We start from the raw sequence: 16,435 nt of genomic DNA on the forward strand, positions 1-16,435 counted from the left end.
GCAATTTAGATTTGAAGATCTTTCCCACCCATTAATAGGCCATGTGACCTGCTTATGTCACAGGAAGCCTAAGTCACACGTGGTAGGAAGAGCTTCCTGAGAGGAAAAGGAAGTTGTGTCACAGGAAATGCAGAGAGAGAGAGAGATGGAGACAGAGACAGAGAAACAGAGAGAGAGACAGACAGAGACAGGGAGAGACAGGAAGAGAGACAGAGAAACAGAGAGAGACAGAGAGAAACAGACAGAGAGACACAGAGAGACAGAGGGAGAGAGAAGTTGTGGCTGCTAATGGCCATCGTGATAGTTAAAGCTGAACAGACTGACTTAGCTGTACTGTGAGTTTGTTTTTGGGAAGACCCCAGCAGGGGGTTTGAGAGGTTTCCGGACGGCAAGGCTCCACGTTGTGATATCATGTGTGGAATGCACTGCTCTGATAGTCTGGATAAATGGCTTGTGGGATATGGTTCTCTGGTGTCTGAATAAATGGCTTACTTCTTCTACCTTCTATGTGGAGGGTGTCAGATACAGAACCACATAGGCATTTTGACAATTATCATCTACATTGTTATTATTACCTTACTGATACAGGCTAAAAAGGGGGGAGGAGGCATGGAAGGGATTAAATCTCTAAACCAAAGGAGGTCTCCCTATGCTCCAAAACTAAGACTTCAAAGTTACGTGTCTACCTAAGTCCATGCCATCCTAGGAAAGAATAAGAAATATAGAGAAATGTTCCTGCTTCTCATCTATTCTGCACCCTCAAGAATCCAAATGACAAGCACTTTCCTAAGAGCAAAAGGTAACATACAGCCCAGGATGCCTTACCTTTTAGAATCTATGTGTGCCAATGAGGAAATGGTTATTCTCATTACAAAACTATTATTCCCTGATTTAAGAGAATGTGAATCTGGTTGACTCTTCAATTTAACTAATGTCCACTCATTTATTTTTTTTCAAAAAATATTACTAAATCTTTCCAATATGATAGCTATTTCTGATGCATGTTAATAAGGGAATAAGCAGTCTATCACATCTTAAATGTAGCTTTATAACTCTAAGCATTTATATTACAACTGAAATTGGTAAAAACATATTTGGGAGAAAAAAGTTTATAGAATAGATATTCCTCAAACAATGTGTCAACAATAAACTAAACATCATAAAGGCCATCTCACATATCATTGCTTGACTTGAAAATTAAAACTACTGGAAGGGTCTCAATGAGTTCCAAGCTGGCTAGTCAAATTTCCTAAGTACAACTCAGTAAAGCATTAAGGGTAAGTACAAAAGGAAGTCATCAAAATTCCTTAATGTTTTTAAAAGAAGCTTTAAAATAGCCTGGTGGCAGTGTGCTTCCATGTCAATCCAAAAACAGAAGACTTCTCTCCAACATCCTCTGTCAAAATCTCTACTTATTTCATATGTTGTTACAGGGGCTCCATGTGTGATTAAATACAAATACTGAAGAAAGATACAGATTTTTCTGGAAGGCAACAAGCTACAGTCTACTGTAAATATGAAAAGAGAATGTTAACAATGAATTCAAATTTCTGGTGTTTATAGAATAGTAGATATGTCAGTACAAAAATTGAGAGTTTACTCATTTCATTCTCATATAGCATACATTCTTCAACAATATTTTTCACACCATTCCCTCCTTTAACTGATGATTTAGAGAATATCTACCAACACAACAATTATACGTTATCAATTAAATTCTATTTCATCTTGTCTAATACACGAATAACACCCAACCTGGACTTTTATGCTACAGATATAAACTATATATGAAACTTCAATACTATGACAAAAGCTGAATTTATCTTTGGATATATTTTGTCAATCAGTCCATAAGTATTTATTAAGCACCTATGTGTCAGACACTGTGCTAAACTACATATTTTGCTCACAATATAGTTTGAAAGAATGCTACACTCATTCCAATTGAAGAAAAATTATTATACAATAGTGATCCTATCTCTGGCTTTTTAAACATCTACAAGTGTGTCTAGTTATTCCAATGGATAGCAAAAAAATTTCATAAGGAAATTAAATTTCTTTCATTTTAAATTAATCTACACCGCTAGGAGTTGTCAAGAAAATGAAAAATAGCTTAATTCCAAAAATATTGGGAACCATTATTCCAGAGATTTGGATTACCTCACTCACGGAAAGCACTTTTAAAATAGATGCTACAAGGCATCACTTTAACAATCAGATGTTTTTCTATTCCTGGCTGTCTCTAACAACCTTTTACTCAACTCATGTCCTAAACTATAACATACTGGATAAGAATGTTTAACATAATTAATCAAATGCTACAACCAGAGATATTAGCCTTTTGTACATACTACTCTATTTCATGATATAGTATTTTTTATCCAAATACGATTTTAAGTAAAAAATACATTAAATAGTAGCTGTGAAACAGAAATGCTATTTACAATGATGGGGTAAAGTACTGATTAAAAGGGGGGGCGGGGCATGAGAGGAAACCCCTCTTGCTTTTGTTTGTTCACTGAATCAAAGCAAAAGGTGCAAAGCTTCTACAAACATAAAAAGGATTAAATGGATGACCTCCTTTCTTCTCTTTAACTTCTGTTCATATAAGCCAAAACTGAAGATGGCCAAAACACATACCTGCACTGGTAACTTTCCTACTTAAACGCAAAGCAGTAACTCCAGAAAAACAGTAGTAAAAAAATATTCCATTTTCTTGTGTTTCTTTTAAGTATTGCCATTACGGTGCTATCAAGAGTTTTTGTTTGGTTAAAAAAAATCATAATCTGTACATCTCTTCTATGAACCTTCTTTACCAATTCCATTAATATGCTGACAACACTAATGCCAGTTGTTATTTGATAATGCTTGTCCTGATATTTTTATATTTGTTTACAATTCAATTTTGCTCAATAAGATGTACATCAACTACATATCTGAAATAAATGTTAGTAATAATTGTTTTTAAATACTATTTAAGTGAAATTTATCTACTTAAAAATTAAGAAAGCTAGAAAATAAGGTAGGATTTAGCTACATAACCCAGGAGATTCACCTTTAATGAAAATGGAGGTTTCCTTTTATTCATACTACCCTTAAAAAGCTAAGGGTTAGGAGAGTAGTGGTACTTTTTTAAAAAATTGAAATGACAGTCCTTTTCTCACCAGCTTAGTTCTGATGCCTAATAAAAACTCCAGTCCTGTATTTGCCTAGAGGGCATTTCCACTCCAGTAGAAATCATAAATTTAAAGCTAGAAGCTTAAAATTCATCTTGTCGAACCCCCTTATTTCATAGATAAAGAAAATGAGGTCCTGGTTGCATATAGTCCTACAGGCAGGAGGTGGTCAACTACAATTTGAACCGGGGTCTCGACAACAAATCCAGTGTAGTTTCCACTGTACCAAGATGCCTTAGTCAAGCAAAGTTCAAATTCAGAATGTTTAAAAACAAATTTTTCTTCTCAAACCAATTTCTCCTCCCCAATATCATCAGTTTTTGTCTTCCATTTTTCCTGTCTCCAAACCTTCACATTACCCACAATTATTTTTCACACTCTATAATCAAGTACTTTCTGATCTTTTGCTTCTCCATGCCTATTACCAGTGTCTAAGCTTAGACTCTCACCATCTCATGAATGACCATTAAGTTTTCTTCTTCTCAGGTCTTTCTTTTCTAACTACTCCAAAAAACAGAATTTTAGAGGTAAAAGAAACTTTAGAGATCATCTAGTTCAAGTGTCTCAATTTACATATAAGTAAATGGAAGCCCACAAAATGCTAAGTTATTTGCCTTAAAGTCCCATCATTCTACACCACAACCCTAGTGGTCTTTAGAAAATGCAGTGGCACTTATAACATTCTTCCATTTAAATCATAAGTTGCTCCTAACTGCTACATTAAGTTCCAGTTGGCATTTAGGCATTCAATTAATTAAATATACTTTACTATGAAAAATCCTAGAATCTTCTACCCTCTTCTGTCTAAGATTTCCAACTCCAATTCTTACTATTTCTAATAAATCATGCTACCTCCTGTCTACATTGTCCTCCCTACCTCCAACTTCTTAGGCAATCTTAATCTCAACATTTCCTTGAAGACTTCCTATTCTATAAAGCCTTTTTAATCCCAGCAGGATTATTTCCCCTTATGAAGATTTCCTGCAATCTTCTATTGCCCGAAATTCTTCAACTATTTGATATTATTATATCTCATCTACCTAACTAGACTGTAAGGGCAGGAGTCATTTATCTCTTTCAGAGGCTTCACAAAAGACAATTAAAAAAAAACTCCAATGGTATAAAGTCACCTGCAAAAGCTTAAGAAAGAGTATAGTATACTGCAATCCAAAATAAAGAACAGATTCCATATCAAACTGAAGCATCTCTATCAAACTGAATTTTTATATGCGGATCGCCAACACAATATTCACAGCACTGAAGGCCGACTATGAATATGCTGGGGTAGTTCTGAATCACAAAATCTAACAGGCTCTCCATATATTAGACAGAACCAAAACTGAATCCATCATAGCAACAAAGAAGTTAATATACATTATCACTGCAGGGAGCACCACCATCCCAAAGCCTTCCCCCTGCTGGGGCCTTCCCACAAACAAAAACTCACAGCTAGCTGCTTGCCTGCCTGCATCCTCTCTCCCCCTCAGCTCTAACTGCTCTGATCAACTTCCTCTGTTCTGCTCCACCCTTCCTGCTCCATCCATTCAGCAAGCTCCTCCCACCACAGGCTTCATGTAACTTAGGCTTCCATGTGACTTAAGCAAGTCCCATGGGCCTATTAATGGATGGGAAGATCTTCAAATTTTTTACATTACCATTACAATATGCCATAAAAACAAACCAAGAGACCATCAGACAAATGCTATATTTAATCTAATAATATTTGTGTAGTTAAAAACTTAAATTAATTCACTATCTACATCTATGAAAACTGACTACTAGTCAGACATGATTAAGGGAAATGAGAAGGAAATAAAATTTATCATTAGAGCTTTCTGTTCACTCATTAAAATAGATACCTTCAATGCCCTCAAATATGCTGCATATGGTTATATACAATATGAACCAGTTTGGGGTTCTTTTGATAATAGGGAGAAACTAAAGATATCAGACTCAATTATGAAATTTTATTTCACTTTTCAGTAAAAACCCTCTTAATTTTATTCATGTGCAAGTGATAATTGTTTTTTTCTTTAATTTCAACCTATACACTTTCAAATCCTCTTCTGAAGCCAAGAAATTTAGGATTTAATCGTGCATTTTATAATGATGTTTTTAATAAGGTTCCATATATGAATTCAATAAATATGCTAAAACATTATCCAAGTACTCAGATTTTCATCAGTTCTACTCTATAGACATTACAAAAAAACCCAGCAATACTGCTTTTGTCTTATTTAAGGTAGTTCTACTTGGCACAGTCCTCAAAAACATCTTCAATCAGAGAACTAAGTGCTCCACTTGCTGAGTGTATTCAAGCCATGCTTCATCCTACAACATTTCAGAATTAGATATGGGGCTAGTGTCAGTTCACTCAGGCTTAGGAGAATAAGGAAGTTCACAACACTGAAAACCTTGACACTAACAAATAGTTCAAGGGCAGAAACTGATAAGGTTCTATTAAAGTACACACAAAAAAAGAGGCATTACCATCTGCCTTGTCATTGCAATTAAGGACCACTAGACATTTCCATCTGACTTGCAGCTAAAGCTTCCTAAAATGTGCTGCCTCCCTCTATTAGAATGTTGAGGTCCTCAAGAGCAGGTAGTCTTACTTTTATATTTGTATCCCAGTACTTGACCCATTTATACATTCATTTGCTTAATAATCTAATATTATATAGCCAAAATTCCTATCTTAGTCTTCTATCAGCCCTAATATCATTCTTCTTCTTTTCTCAAAGACATGAGTATCTGACTCACAGATTTTTCCTTAACTTCCCCACCCCATCCCCAACTCCCACCCTCATACTGATATGTGTTGATGAACCTTCTAAAACCCTGTATTCTCAGTTCATTTAACTTCCCTCAATCCCCATAACCTACATCTTTACCATCCCCAGCAACTCTTAAGTATGATCACACCCTTGATTTCATTATTACCAGTTACTATGGCAGAATGTAGGTTCTTTGGAAGCAAAGAATGGTTCATATTTTTGTCTTTGTATTCTCCATTTAATAAGTAGCTCACTCATAGCGAGTACTTCAATGTAATGGCTATTGACCAACTGGTTAAGTATCTCCATGATCCAGAACTAAAATTCTTCTTCTGGTTGCAACCTCCTACTCCTTCCATCTATTTCTCTTTTACTTCAGCTAAACCTATTCTTCATCCTCACTATGACTTCTAATCCCCCCACTTTCTCCTGTTTTCTCAAACTATCACCTCACCTCTAGCCTCAATCTCCTCCCTTCATACCTTCAGTCTTGATCTTATGGTTGACCAGTTCTACTATACACTAAACTCCACCTTGAGTCCCTTACCATCTCACTCCATTTGATGCTCAAAGTTTGCCAAACCCCAATGCTGCATTAACCCCCTACAATTCACTATGTCTGCTTCTACTCATTGACAGCTGCCCGCTACAGATGAAAGTCAGGCAACATGACTATCACAAACCCCATAACTCTATTCTCTTTTTTCAAGCCCCCTATACTCACCATCTCCTCTCAGCAGAGAACTATGCTTCTTGTTTTACAGAGAAAAGAAGCTGTTCATTGTGAGCTTTTCTTCCATATGCTATTCCTCAAAACCCTCAACATCATTCCTTAGTTTACCCTAATGTCTCAGAAAGAGGTGTCTCCTTTTCCTTGCATGCTTAATTATATCCCTTCTCATTTCTTTGCAGATTTTAACCTTCAAATATTCTCCCTTTCTGACATCAATCTCTTATCTTTTTACCCATTATCAATCTGCTTTTTCAACTATCTAAAAACCTGCCTAGATCTCTGAAGCTTTAAAAACAAATCTTTTTTTTGACCCCAGTATCCTTTGAGATATCTGTACCATATCACTTGGATTAAAAAAAACAAAAACAAAAAAAATTCATTAAGTCTAAGATGGAGGAGGTATGATTGGATAGCAGTTTTGAAAAAGATGTAGGGGTTTTAGTGAACTGAAAGCTCAATGAATCAGCAACCCAAAAAAGTTAATATAATCTTGGGCTTCATGAAAAAGATATTGCTTCCAAAAGCAGAAATATCCCCCTTCTACCCTGTCTCTTATATTGTGTTCAGTTCTAGGCATGAAAATTTAAGAATGATATTGATAAGCTAGAGAGCTTTGAGAATAGCAAACGGGACTTTGAGTATATGTCCTATAAAGATCAGGTGAAAGAACTACCTGGAGAAGAGAATGTGCCAGGGGCCACAAGAACTATCTTCAAATATATGAAGGACTTTCAAGTTAAATAAGAATTAGATTTGTTCTATTTGGTTCCAGAAGACTGAAATGAGAAGCAATAGGTGGAAGTTGCAAAGAGGTAAATTTAAGCTTGACGTGGGGGAAAAAACCCAATACACACACAACCTCAAGCCCCTCACACCCTCTTACCCCTTGTTCAATCTTCATAACAGAGGTCTCCAAAAGTGAAATAGGCTGCCTCTAGAAAGGCTGGGCTGCCCTTCTTGGAAGGCCTCCAAACAAAGGTTGGACAATGACTTGTCTGGGATGTTATAGTAGGAAATTCTTTCATGTATGGGTTGGACTAAAGAACCAATCAGGTCCCTACCAAATCTCAAGTTTTGTGATTCTTTTCTCTTTCACAGACAAATTCCTCAGAAGAGTTTTCTGCATTCATTATCTCCCAACTCTTTCTGACCCACTGCAATCTAATTTCCAACACTACTACTCAAATGAAACCATTCTCTAAAATTACCAACAATCTCAACTGCTAAATCTTGAATGGCACTCTGTTGCCTCTAAGATAAAATACAAACTCCTTAATCTAACATTTAAAGCAATCCAACTAGTCTTCAAACTGTCTTTCTACTTTGATATCATATTATTCCTTTCTTCATAAACCATGTTTTAGTCACACAATCCTACTAGCTATTCTCCAAACTCTATATTCTACCCCCATCACCATATCTTGCATAGGCCCCATGCTTAGAATGCAATCCTTTTTCCTCTTACCATCTTACTTCCAATTAAGAGCTTGCTCCCCCCTTATATTATTATGTACTTATAAATAGGCTATACTCCAGCACACTCCCATCACACCAAGTAGAATATAAGTTCCAGGGAAAGGACTATTTTTTTTGTATCCCCCATGACTAGCACATAGTAGGAGATTAATAAATATTTTCTCAGTTTAAAGACATTATAATTAATACAGGATTAATATGAATAGAAGAAAAAATATCACAAGAAAGCAGTACTAGTGGAAGGAAAAAAATACAGAGAAACTAATATCAAGTATGTTATAATTTTACAAATTAACCAGAAACTTAACATTTCATAAGTACAATCTGTACAGTTGATGGATTTCTTAGAGATCTTCAGCTATGCTATTAGCTGTTCTTCGGTTATCAAATGGACACAATATCACCCAACAAAACCTTTTAAGACACTCAATAAAAGGATCTATATAAACACAGTAAATTAAACAGTTAGGCTACATAAGAGATTGAGAAATAAAGACGATTATATTTGCACATCTAAAAAACTATATCCTGTTCTGTCATTTTTTAACAAATCAAATTTATAAATTACTTCGATATTTCAAAAGTTCATTATTTTATCAGCATAGATATACCCTCTAATGATGCTGTAGATTAAAGAATGCTGTGGTTAAAGAAAAAAAAATCATCCAAGCATTCATATCCCCGTGATTGGCCTCTCAAACTTATCTAAGTTATTCCAATGAGAGACATGATATTACTAGGCTCATAGGTACATAAAACTAGGGCTGGAAGAGAACTTAAGAAACTATTTAGGTCAATATACTCACTTTATGGATTAAGAAAACAGAGGTCCAAAAAGGTTGTAATTTGCCCAAGGTCACAAAGGTAATAAGTAGCAAAGGAAGAACTTGAACTAGGGTCCTCAGTCTCCAGAAATGGTACTCTTTCCACCATACCACAAGGCTTTGGGTATCAAAGTAGGACTTTAGTAGCATATTTTAACATAAAGCCAATTAGTTCTCAGCATTTCAGAGATGAAAGAAATCTCAATGGCCATCTAGTCCAATTCATACATGAAAAATCCTTTCTACAAAATATTCAACAGCACTGATGTGAAGACCTAGAATGGAATGTTTTCTTTCCCTTTGAAAAGGTCTATTAAAAAAATTTTCCTTATCTATTATCTAGTTCTGCCCTTTAAGGCCCACTTCCTTCCTTCTTTCCTTCCCTCCCTCCCCTCCTTCTGTCCACAAAAGGTATCATACCCTTATCTCTGGGTGCTCTGCACAATGGAATGTAAATCTTGATCACTGAAACCTTGTAAGATATCTTGGGGTTTACAGGCTAGACTTCTTTCTTAAGAATCATGCCTTAAAGCGAAATTGCTCTGGTTCTCAAAGGTAGGCCAACAACAGGTTCCAGCCTAAGCCAAACTTGGTCATTATTTGGGCAGTCTGGGCACTCAGATGGCTCAGAGTGAATGTAAATAGCAATTGTTCCTGTTTTGGCCAGAAACCTTGCCTCCCAGATTGATTCTTTTTCTTTTTTATGGCCACTCTCTGGCTCATTTCTTACCTAGCCTTAATCACTGAATGGGCATTGCCTCAGACAAAATGAGAACTGGGAAAGACCTTAGCTTAAAAAGGCCAAGGGCTCTCACCGCATCCAGATCTACAGATCTACGTCTTGCCACTGGACCCAAATGGCTCTGGAGAAAAAAGTGAGGCTGGTGATTATGCACAGCCCTCCCTCACTTAAATCAAATTCACTTGCAAATCATGGCATCACCTTCCTGATGTCATGGTCCTCCTCAAGAACAAAGGACAGATAAACAACAATTATGGCATAACTCCTCCTATATACTAGATTTTTCCAGTAAAAATGGTGTACAAACTCATAATATTCCCGAACTGTCTTATAATTGCACAAATGCTTTATCTTCATTTTTCATGTACACTTGGTAAGAATTATATCTGTAGCTTCCCTCCCCCCTACTCCTCCCTACTCCAGCCTCTGAGTCTAAGTAGTTAATATCCTTAAAATATATGTAGAGGGTATCCCAAAAGCACTAGTGCAGTTTTAAGCTATCTGAAACTGTACTAAGTTTTGGTAAATCTTATATCTATTCAAATGTACTAAGAAGAAATTACTTTGTAAATCAAATAATCAGGATTTGATGTTTTGTAACTACAGATTCATAAGTAGCACTCACTTGTAAGGATACCACTTTGATAAAAGGACAAAATTACCTATGAAAGAAAGCCAAGAATCTTTCAAGAAAACATTCAGTATTAATTCAAAGAAACAAAAAAAAAAAGTCACACAAAAATTTCTCATTAGAAAAAAAACAGAAAAATATCCTCTCAAATACCTGATTTAAACTTTAGTAAATATTTTCTAGTTAAAAAAAAAAAGCTACAGGCCTTAAATAGCTGGAATATAACAATGCACAACTGAAATCACTATACTAAGTGCTATAATATCATAAATCCTTTCTGATGCCCAAAGAATAAGCTTTCGGTAACAATCTCTACTTCATTTCAAATGACAAAACAGAATTCCTTATCGAGAACATTCTTGAATGTCGGATATGAAATTATTTAGATAATTGAAACCAAGTACTTCACCAGAAATTATTCAGAAATTTCAAGCAAAAGTAGTTTTTGCCCTGATATTGAAATACAAAGTCTATTGTTTAAACAAATAATCCAAGCATTTTAGGAAAGTAGATCTAGTCTAGTGAGATTGTGGACTTGTCCTTAAATATTATCATGGATATGGACTAACTACTACAGTGGTGCCGTGAATGGCACACCTTATTCAGTGTAGTTACCGAAAACATGCTAAGAAAATTTGAAGATTTTATGTTGAAGATTTTATTGCCTACATTTTAAGAAGTTAAAATTAATCATAAATGAAATTTAAACTGTTTAGTGCTTCTTCTAAAGCTAAAATCAGACAAACCCCAAACAACAAAAAGTAAATAACTAACTCTGTTTAACTTGGTGATTATTATTGCTTGTACTACTGCCTTTTCCTATTACCTAACATCATATTACCTAGCATTGGGTAGGAAATGACTATTATACTGTCATTTGTACAGTTTGAGCTACAGCTAAATTTTGACAACAAATGCATCTGTGTTTATAGTGATATAGTTATTAATAACAAATAAACAGTACAATAACACAGTATTAAAGACAAATACCTAAGACAAATATTTGGAAATGAAAATTATCTTTCTAGATAACTCAGATTAAAAGAAATTCTGAACAGAAATAACATTTTCTATAAAATGTAACCTTCAAAAAAGACAGGAAGGAGTTTGGAAAAATTTTACCAAATAGCAAGATATTTTATCTTTCTTTGGATGAATTAGAAGCAATGCAATATATTTCTCCTCTGTGGCACTGGTTTTTTTTTTTCTTTTAAATACAGTTAACTAAATTAAATGTTTTCTATATACTAATTTTTACAGAATATAATGAGGATTTAGAAGGGCCTTTTTAAAACTAAGTTGTTTTGTTTTTTAGCCCTCAGCATTCTGTATTTATTACATTTGGATGACTCTTCAGATTGACAAGAGCTGGAATGTCACCTTTTAATAAACCAATTTTAGAATCCCAGATTCATTTAAGATAATATTATACTTTAATATCTAACAATAGCCAATGTATATGTAGTTCTTTAATATTTGCAAAGAATTTCACATATACCACATTTGATCACAGTCAACCATCTTGTAGAATAAAAACTGCAGGCGCTGTCATTCCCAGAGAAAACTAGACTTCAGAGAGGTTTAAATTGATCAGCTAGAAAGTGTCAAGGTGAGAAATGAACTCTAAGTCTCTCCCTCTTAATATTCACTATATCATGATACTACACTAATAAGTACAATATTTAGGAAACTAATGAAAATCTGGAGATTTTATTCCTTTACTTCTTTTAATAAATAGAAATTCTTCAAATTTAACTCCTTCAATGCTTTAAATATGAAGTGCTGAACCATAACTTTACAAACAGATGCAACTAAACTATTTCCACTTCCCTTCTTAAACTTCTAGCTCTTTGCAGAGAAAGTTGAAAACTACACAACCTTAACCTTGCGTTCATGAATAAAGACTGTAAACCTACAACTGAAAACATCAAGCTACACAAAACAGCAAAATACACAGAAACATACAGCCTAATACCAATCACCAAGGTTAGTACAACCCTCCCTTCTCCCTCTATTAAACACCTGATTCTCACTTTCTGAATATAACAGGAGGCAACTCCAATTGCTCAGATGTGGTTAGAGAAAGGTTAGAAAGAATAAAGTCAGATTTTAAAAATTAAAATCAAAGGATACAGCCTTAAAGCACCAGTCTGAGTTCCAACTGCCAGGATCTTCTGCACAGGATCAAATGCCAAGGCTGAGGGTTGATAGGGGAATCCATGGCGAACAGTCTTGGGATGAGGAAGTGACGAAATCAATAGCAATAACAGACAAAAAAAGGGGGGGGGGGAAGAGGGAGAATTCATTATCTCATATTAGAACAGGATATCAACTCTATTTTAAAAAAAGAACACAAACATTAATGTCTGGAACACCTATTCATGTTTGGAAACAGAAGTTGTTCAAGACTGGCAAAAAATCCAACAACATGTGAAATTGTGATTTTAGCCTAATGTCTCAAACGTTGTACTGTGGAACATCTTCCCTTTGGTTATCTTCTCTCTAGAGTGGCAAAAAAAAAGTCTGTCATTTAAATCATGGGACACTTTTACACAAATAAAAGAAGATTGAAAACTTCTATTAAAATAGTCAACTGTAAATGAAGCCATCAAAGTTATTAAAGAGAAACTGAAGAACAAGTTCCATGTCTCAGTCAAATCCCTTCAAGACAGAGTTCTCTAATGGAAAAAATACACACTTTTTCTCTTTCCCAGAAGCCTGCTTTCTAAAAAGCACTACTACTCTATTTTAGAAAAATGTTTAAAATGTATAATCTCAAAAAACTCTTTCAACAAAAATGTTTCTATGTGATTATCAGTTTGTAAACTTAAACCCTAACAAGAGAATATTTATTTTAAACAGATTAATGTGTGAGACTAGTGTGGGAGATGCTTATTCATTTCAAACATTAAGCATCTCCCTTAGGCAAAGCACTGTACTAGGTGCTAAGAATACAAAAACATAAAAGAATACAATCCCCTCACTCTTAATATCTGATGGGGGGGAGACTTATACACAAATAAATAGGATACTTAGAATGTGTTTAAGGCAAAGGATGAGTCTACAGAAAAGACAAGAGAAGTATTCGCAGGAGTTTTTAGGGGGAAAGCCTATTTTTCCTAATCAAAATGAAAGTCATCATTAACAATTTTCCTCCTTAAAACATCCACGTAGTGGCTACCAAAATCCACCTACAAGTCTACTTTACAGCTATATTTAACCTTCTTCCACATTTTTTTAAAGTACATACTCTATCATATACACAATGCCTTTTTTTGGGAAACAGTATTATAGGCATACTTTGGCCAATATAAAGCAATCACCTTTTACTTCAACATTTTCAAGGGAACAGCAGAACTCGAATATACCTACTTATGATGCTACTTTTACCAAGTCCATAATAAAGACAGAGCAATAAGACTAAAAGTATATTTGTACATCCTCAAAATTGTCTGTCTATACGAAGGCATGAGTTTATTTCGGATGACAAAAAATATCAATATTCAAATTAATTTCCATGTCTCGTTGAACAAGGAACTAATTTGCTGCATCATCCTTCCTGAATTTAAGGACTTTGGCTTGTGATTATTACAGGACTGCAGGCAAGAATCCCAATATTAGATTTTTATACCAACACCACAAAAAAGGATCCATAAATTCAAGTTAGAAGTCAACCGCAGTACATTTTAAAGAAGAAAACGCAAGGCACAGGTGAATGCCAAAGTTGCTAATTAAGTCTGGCTGTCTGTTAACCAATCTTCATTAGAAAGTTATTTCCAAAGGAGGCCACAAGGGTTTTATGGTTGTGTCTTATGCTTTACACACACACACACACACACACACACACACACACACACACACACACACACACACACACACACACACACACACACACACACCCTTCCAGATTATTGCGACCGATGCTTCCAAATACCAACTTAATGGTCAGCATTATAAATGAGGCAATCTTGGAATCGCTGTTGCATTAAGGAAGGGTCAGCAGAGTTCAGAGCAAAGAAGTTGGGGAAAATAGTCTCCTATGAGGCTTTTAATCACAAAGTGTTTTCTAGGGTCCAGTAGATATGAAGGGGGAGAGAGAGAAAAGGAAGGGGGGAGGAGAGGGAGAAAGAGAGGGTGAGAGGAGGGAGGGGGAGAGAGAAGGACAGAGAAGAGTAATTAGAAAGAGGAATAGAAAGATGGATAGATTAGTAGAGAGAGGAACAGACAAAGATAGAGATGTGGATAAGTAGACAGATGGACAGGTAAGGGGACAGACGAATACATTAGAAATGGATAAGTAGATAGATGGACAGACAAGTAGATAGGTGGATAGATGATTGATTGATAGATAAGAGAGAGGGGGGAGTGGTGGGAGAGCGACTGAGAATGACAGAAAAGGAGAGAAAGAACGAAGAAGAGAAAGGAAAAGTAAGTGCGAGAGAGACACAGAGAGAACGGAAGAAAGAGAGAAAGGGAGAGCTAGTGAGAGAGAAAGAGCGAGCTGGTGCTGGGGGGAACCAGGGGGAGGAAGGCGAAGAGGGCAGCGAAAGGCAGGGGGGAAGGAGACCGAGGCAGAGAAAACTATGTAGCGGGGCGGGATAAGGGACTCGTCGGGCCCCCGCGCCGGGCCGCCCCCTCGGGTCAGTCACCTTGCAGAGCTGGAAGTGCTCGGACTGGAGCGTCTCCTGCACTTCGTTCTCCCGGCTTCCAGGCTGCTGTTGCTGCTGCTGTTGCTGCTGCTGCTGCTGCGAGGACAACGACAACGACGACGATCCGGCCGTCAGGCCGTCCAGCACCTTCCTGATGTTGAATTTCTTCATGGTCTCCCCGGGCACTCCCTTTTCCCCAGCCGCCTTCCTCCTCCTCCTCCTCCTCCTCCTCCTCCTCGCGCGGCGGCCGCGGCCTCCCCGCCGGCGCCTCCGCGGCCCCCTAGCTAGAGGCTCCGAGGGAGGGCAGCGAGCGACGTCCCCCGTGTACGTGGACCGAGGGAGTGGGGAGGGCGAGCCGGGGCGGCAGTTTTGACAGGATGGTCAGGGACAAGAAGACGGTGGGAAGAAGGAGGAGGAGGAGGGTATGTGGGGAAGCAGAGGAAGGAAGGAGGGAGGAAGGGGTGAAATATCCCAGCAGGAAATCCCGCGACGACGGGAAACACCCGAGAGGGCAGCCCGACACACAGACGGATAGACGGAGGCCCGGCTCGCCCCTTGCAGCGGGTTCCCCGACTGCCAAGTGTCTGCTGCTGGTGCTCCAGCCGCCGCCGCCTCCTTCTCCTCCCCTCCGCTGGGAGGCAGCAGCGGCAACAGCAACAGCAGCGCCCGGGTGACAGCCGAGCTCGCCCGCCCGCAGGCTCCTCGCTCAGGCTCTCCTCTTCCTCTGTCACCGACAGACCCTACGCACCAAGCCCTTCACCTAGTGGCGGAGTGGCTCCCGGCCGCGCCGCCTCCTCTCACCATCCCCTCATCAGCCGCGGCGGCTGCGCGAGCAGCCGCCGCCGAGTCCATGGCCCTTCCCCTGCCTGCCTGTCTTCGCTCCCCTCGGCTGCCCTTCCCCCGGCCCCCAGCGGCTCGAGCTTAGGATCCGACTCTGGCGGCCGCCGCCGCTGCTGCAGCTGCGCCGCTCTCTCCCCACCCCCTCCCCCGCCCCTCCCTCGGGGCCCCCGCCCCCCTCCCCCGCAGTGTCTCCGGCAGTTCTTCCTCACTCCCCGCGTGTGCGGGTGTCAGTGTCAGATTCGGAGTCTCCCACCCGGGGGCCGCTCGCAGCAGCGCTGCCTTCCCGACCCGACCCGACCCGACTCGAATCGAATCGCCGGTCCCGACACTTTCCTCCTCCTCCTCGCAGCTCGCTAGGCTGGCTGGCCCGGCAGGCGGTCAAACGCCTCCCGTCAGCTGCCTGGCTGCCTTCCTGCTTCTCCTGGCCGGGGCTGGCTACGCGACTCTCTCCGCACACGGCACCAACGCCCGGAGGTGGAGCAGTAACCACAGTTAACTGCGGCCGCCGCGGCAGCAGCAGCTGGGCGGCCGCGGGGCCGAGCTCCTGAGCATGCGCAGCCACAACCGCCTCCCCCTCCCCCTTAGAG

The 16,435-nt window shown here is 38.6% G+C and overlaps 1 protein-coding gene across 2 annotated transcripts in view; it reads right to left on the bottom strand.

Moving 5' to 3' along the window:
* STXBP5 (syntaxin binding protein 5) overlaps nucleotides 1–15,207 on the bottom strand; it is a 214,002-nt gene extending 198,795 nt beyond the window's left edge. For both annotated transcript variants that reach the window (XM_036767272.1, XM_036767271.1), the window contains exons 1-2: nucleotides 15,009–15,207; nucleotides 12,493–12,590 (exon numbers count right to left, since the gene is read on the bottom strand). In XM_036767272.1, the coding sequence (XP_036623167.1) occupies nucleotides 12,493–12,590; nucleotides 15,009–15,179 (269 nt within the window). In that variant the 5' untranslated portion in view covers nucleotides 15,180–15,207. The remainder of the gene's footprint in view (nucleotides 1–12,492; nucleotides 12,591–15,008) is intronic.
* Between the last annotated feature and the right edge of the window lie 1,228 nt (nucleotides 15,208–16,435).

Source organism: Trichosurus vulpecula, chromosome 7 (genome assembly GCF_011100635.1).
Source record: "Trichosurus vulpecula isolate mTriVul1 chromosome 7, mTriVul1.pri, whole genome shotgun sequence".
NCBI classification, from domain to species: domain Eukaryota; kingdom Metazoa; phylum Chordata; class Mammalia; order Diprotodontia; family Phalangeridae; genus Trichosurus; species Trichosurus vulpecula.